General features: G+C 34.0%; 1 protein-coding gene across 1 annotated transcript in view; it reads left to right on the forward strand.

The window, feature by feature from the left end:
- The window catches only part of LOC106109356, a 28,201-nt gene extending 25,152 nt beyond the window's left edge, over positions 1–3,049 (forward strand). The window contains exons 2-3 of the mRNA XM_013290829.1: positions 614–747; positions 2,377–3,049. Coding sequence (XP_013146283.1) covers positions 614–747; positions 2,377–2,380 — 138 coding nt within the window. The 3' untranslated portion in view covers positions 2,381–3,049. The remainder of the gene's footprint in view (positions 1–613; positions 748–2,376) is intronic.
- Positions 3,050–6,000: the final 2,951 nt, after the last annotated feature.

The following is a 6,000-nucleotide window of genomic DNA, read 5'->3' on the forward strand; positions in this document are numbered from 1 at the left end:
TTGTCCTTCGACATAGGCCTCCCCTAGTTTCTTCCACGTCTCTCTATCGCGCGCTAATCGTCTCGTTTTTATATATTACTAACCAAAATTCTTAATATTTATTATTATTATTACAACAGACTTAAAAAAATACACCCTGTTAGTTTAAAAATTTGAAATGTCAAAGTAGTCAATTAAAAGAAACATTGTAATGTATCATTAGTTGCTGGAAATAAAATGCTTTTTTATTTAATTTATTAATTCTTACAATATCCGAAAATATTTCTTTCATGTTGCAAAAATAATGTCAACTGGATTTTAGCATGTTATTGCTGTTGCTCGCGACTTCGCCCGCGTGAATTTAAAAAAAAGATAACAAATCCTATGTTACTCATTGATAACACAGTTTTTATCTGGTGAATGAATTTTTGAAATCGACCCAGTAGTTTTTGAGTTATTCCAATACACACAAAAATGTAAATGTTTCCTCTTAATGTAGGTAATACTGTCAAATAAAAAGACATTATTTATCCTTTTCGTTGCATAGTATAAATAAATAGTTAATTAAATAAAAACAGTACATTTAATTGGTTTCTCATTACGATTATACAAATATTACGTTGTTTGATTCCAGGTGGAGACAGGTCGTGAGGAGTTGAAAAAGGAACGCGAGATAATGCAGCTGGTGGCAGGTCTGCAACTGGGACCTGACGAAATGGAGCGTCGCGAAATGCCACCGCATATGATCAGATCCAGGCACGGACCTAGGTAGGTTAAATATTAGAAACTAGCTTTCGCCCGCGACTCCGTTCGCGTGGATTAAAAAAACAAAATTGAGTAGCCCATGTGTTCTTCTAGACGATCCTCTACATCCAAATTTCATCGAAATCCATCCAGCCGTTTACTACTCTAACAACGCTACAAACTCTAATATCCATCCATCCATCTAAACTCTTGCATTTATAATATTAGTATGAGATGTTACGCATATACGCATTTCACATGGAAATGTAGCTACTGTAGAAAATGTTGTTTAAAAGACCTAATGCTTGTCTTTTACAACTTTAAACTGTCGTGGTATTTTGTTTAAATATAATACTAGTAAGAAACAGGATTCTTACAAAGATTAGGTTGTTTGAGCTCCTGATATTTCAGCACAGTTGCATTGTCTATGTTGAAGTGATACGGTAGTAATTTTTTTAATATCGGAATATAAAACAACAAAATCGTGGTAAGAAACCCGTGTCTTCTTCTTCTTTTGGTGCCGTCTCCTAACGAAGATTGGCAATCATTACAGCGACTTGAAGTTTGGACACAGCAGCTCTAAATATAGAACGCGTACTTTTGTTGTACCATTGGCGAAGATTTTTAAGCCACGATGTTCTTCTCCTTCCTGGACTTCTTTTCCCTAGAATCTTACCCTGAATGATAGTCTGTAACAATTCGTATTTCGGTCCACGCAAAATATGCCCAAGATATTCCAATTTCCGTTTTTTTATAGTTTTGATAACTTCCACCTCTTTTTTCCGTCTTAAAAACCCGTGTCTTAAAAGTATCATAATGCTTATCTTATCTGAAATTTAAGGTAAGAGACCCAGTGGTTGATATAAGCTGGAAAAATGATGGGCCATGCTCGAGAATATAATTAAAAATCCTTCATCTTCGACAATTCTCACAAACCCATAGAGCGCGCGCACATCTTTGACTAAATTAGTGGTAGAGCCCGCTTTAACATCTTTGCACGAATGGGCCGGCACGCCCCCAGTAATACCACGACCATACAGAAAACAGGCATGAAATGGAAGCAATTCTGTGTTTCGTCTGATGAGTGTGGTGCCGGAGGCCTAATTTAAGTCCATTTTTCTTTACTACCCTTTTTTTATAAGAGGAGGATGGGAAGGGGAAGTGGATTTGACGGTGGAGGAGATGCATAGGAAGGGGAAATATCCTCTTTCTGTGCGTCTCCTCATCCGTCAGGTACGGGTAGGCAAGGCAAGGCATCTGCAACTTCGGATGTCTATGGGTAGCGGCCGCTTGCTCGTTTGCCACCTTATGTTATGAAAAAAAACTTCGCAGAACTATTTAGACTCGCTTTAATTGTCGAACTAAACAGTTGAGGCTCCGAAACAATCGAGAAACACACAACAGTTCTACAATAGCTTCGTCAAAGATGTGCCCTCGGTCTTAGTGGTTAAACGCTGTAGCTTAAAAAAAAGTGTCTTTCTCTAGCGATCGACGATTAAACGAATCTACTTCTATTTCAAAAGTACTTCTTTTTAGTCTTAATTAATCATTCGATATCTACGACTTCCTTCTCATGTTACTTTCCACATTTTGAATGAACACCCGTGTTACTTTCGACATTATTAATAAAACACTTTCTTGTTATGGTTTCAGATAACACCACGCTATGGGAGTGTCGACGTGCGACTGTCAACCAGCACGTGTCCACCGGAAATGACAATCACTTTACCTCGATTCATGTCCGATTTACGCAGCCACAAATATTGTTTACCACTGTGGCAAAAAACTTTGTATCAAGTACTCGTACTGTCTGTATTTTGTCAGCCGCAAAAACAATTTTGTACATCAAGTTACGATTGTCGATTCGTAATCGATACAAACATCGATTTGTCACGAACGCGGCAACTTTCCAATACACGATTCTCATTTCGTGATATTAAAAAATCTATCAACTTATTTAGATATTATGAATAAATTTTTGTAGCACTATTTCATACAACGAATGTGGTCTTAAAATTTTGTTACTTAAAATTTAAATATACTATTATAATGTCATTTTAAGTTGTTTAATAAGGATGTTATCTATCATGAAGTATGAGTTAAAATAATTGACTACATATCTGGTTCAAAGAGTTTCAAAAGATATAGAGGAGGTAATGTCATCTAAAATATTTTTTACATTATCTCACTAACGCTATCTATGGATAGGTTTTCAAAACCACATACAAGTTCAACAACCAACATAGTACCATTCAGAACTACCAGAGAAAAAAATGTACATTATGCCTCGTCTATACATTTTTTTAAATACCTGGGTACATCATAAGAACAAGATTAATTAAATGTGCTATTAACAAGGTCATTTCATTGTAAATGGTTAAAAATCGATTTCAAAACAGAATGAAATATCGACTGTGAAACGAGTTACAAATTGCATGTAATTACATTAATTTGAGTATAATTCGATGTTCTTACGTAATTTACTGAATTAAAAATTTGCTACTAAAAATAATAATTCACGACTGAAACACTAGTGTCGTTACACTCGTTACGTCTAAAAAACCTTATATCGATGGCTCCTATGTAAAACGTTATAAGCCATAAATTTTGCGATTGTATTTTGTTTTAGTGAACCTATTTCTTTTATCTTCTTAAAATTAACTGAATATATTAATTGCTGTGTACATTTGAAAGTAACTTTAAGTTTGTTTTAACTTACACAGATTTGTCTGAGATAAATGTCAGATAAACCTGGACGTGTGTAGCAGGCTTTAGAGCTGTAGATTTTGGTCTCTATTGTATTTATGTTTGATGCATTGAAATTAATTGTATTAAAGTTTTGTTTTGAAAAATTTGCGTTTCAAACATGCGATAGTTTACGTAGGAGCCACCGATATTAATTATGTTTTCATACACGTATTTTTGAACTAGAAAATCAACGCAACAAAGATTTCTTTTTCTTAAAAAAAACATATCTTACAAAATGGCGATGTTCTTCTAATTGTGAAAGGATTTATAAAAATTACTTCGATACATAAGAAAAGGTAAAAAAGTCAGGAAATATTACAAAGATTAAGAGCCTGTCCCACCACTGGCTAATAGATGCTCAGATAGCTTAAAAACGTCACTGTCAGATAAGATAACAAAATCCGATATTTCCAACACACATTTTACACGTTGGATAGTTATCAGACAAATTACAATTTAGTGGGACAGGTCCTAAATATATTAATCTATACTATTATAATAAAGCGTAAACACACACTACTTTGTTGCCTAAGATGTCAGCAATTACAGCATGTTTTTCAATAATTCTTTTTTTAATAAAACGCCCTACACTTATGTCACGCTTTAGGCTATATATTTTAACGCCATTAAACTTAGAGGGTGAAGGTTTTGGATAAAAATCCTAATGTGGGTAAGTTGCTGCCAACTAAGGTTTGTCATGTCATGTCATTTTGACATTTGCAATTGATAATTTGACAAATGTAAACAATAAAATAAAATTTTCATAATTTCATGCGGATGAATCCGCACGGGAACTACTAGTGAGGAAAATTAAATTGTTGTGTATATCATGTTAGTCTTCATCGGATTTGTGTAAATCGAAACACTTGTATAAAAACGTTTCGCTATCTCTTTCATTCTTCTTTAAATAATAAAGACAACATATTTTATTACAAGCCTAAACTATCGCACAACAGTTCTGCGATTGTCGATTGTTTCGCAGACTTGTTTAGTTGCATAACTAAAATTCGAGTAGTGTGTATTTTCATATAACCTTATAGGAATCAAAGTGCGACTAAACAGTTGTGCGATAGTTTAGTTTCGGGTGTGCGCACGCTCTACGAATATAAAATCCTAACCTGAGTGTGTCAATTGACATCTTACGCCAGTTACGCGAAGAGATTAGTTCCATATTTTACCGTAATATGCGAGGGTTAGGTTGTACGACAGTGGGTTTCCGCGGTAATAATCGTATTCATGCATAAAACGCAAACCTAGTTTCTGAGTTTATGGGCGCTGCCAGGAGATGATCTGATTAGTGGGGAGCTCGTGGTTTTACTCATATTCAAATTAACATTTTTGAGTTTTTTTTGTGTACGGGAGGCCTTATATTCTTTTCCCCTCCAACCCTTTCTGGAAGTGGATTTGAAGGGGCCTCCCCATTCAAATCATGCTTCATAGGGCGCATAAAAATGGAAATATGCTCTTTTTATGCGCCCTTTCTGACAATTAAAGGCTGTTTTCGCTATTTTAGCGAATTCAACTTATTGGCGATGCCCATGAGTGTTATATAGAAATAAATTACTACATTTTGAAATATTATTGGTATTATAATCTTTCTATGACCAAATATTATAAAGACATAACAAGGAGATTCCCCAGTTAACTAAGATTGCGATTAAATTTAAAATATATGAAGTTATAATAAGATAATATTAAGTTATGTTGGGTAGATATAAAAGAGGTTTTGAAGCTTATTACAGTAGAATCTCGATAGTTTAAAAACCTCTATAACTTCAAAAAATAATATGTTCCCTTCCCATCAGAGCCCAAAACCTCTATAACATAGACCTTTGATAACTTAAAACCTCTGAAACTTTAAATATTTTGTGTTTCCCTTGGACTTTAACTTATCGAGGTTCTATTTGAAATTAAAAATCTATTACATTTGACTATAACTAGTATAACTGAAATCTAATATTTAATTCCATTAAGAGGAGTTTATTAAGGATTTTATTCTCTATAATAAACTCCGAAATGCGCTTCCCATATCGAGTATTATTCATGTAAGAGCCAAAGATCAAATCTCAGAGCTTTGAAAATGGCACAATTCTTTATATCAATTTTAAAAAGATAATTTAAATGGTTTTATGTTTAATTTTATTGCTAGTTCTGCAACATTTATAAACAGTTTACAGTATTCTGCTCAATTTTGAAGCTCTCAGAATTAAAAAAAAAAAAAAAATTAAACCCTTAGGGGCCGTCCATAAATTACGTCATCGATTTTTTCAGACTTTAGATCTCCCCCTTCTCCCAAAATTGACGTCATTACCAGTTTGACGAAATTAAAACATTGAGTTGTTTTAGTATTGTACGCGCCTTAGCCACCTCTCACATTTACAGTCCCACTTACTAGGTGTGCTGGAAGAAATTTCTTTTTAGAAATAATCTTTTTGTACGTGAACAATAAACTATAAATAAATAAATAAGAATGACGTCAATTTCGAAACACTCCCCCCTTCCTATCTATCATTTACCGTCATCCGCAGA

Source organism: Papilio polytes, unplaced genomic scaffold (assembly GCF_000836215.1).
Source record: "Papilio polytes unplaced genomic scaffold, Ppol_1.0 DF824269.1, whole genome shotgun sequence".
NCBI lineage: Eukaryota > Metazoa > Arthropoda > Insecta > Lepidoptera > Papilionidae > Papilio > Papilio polytes.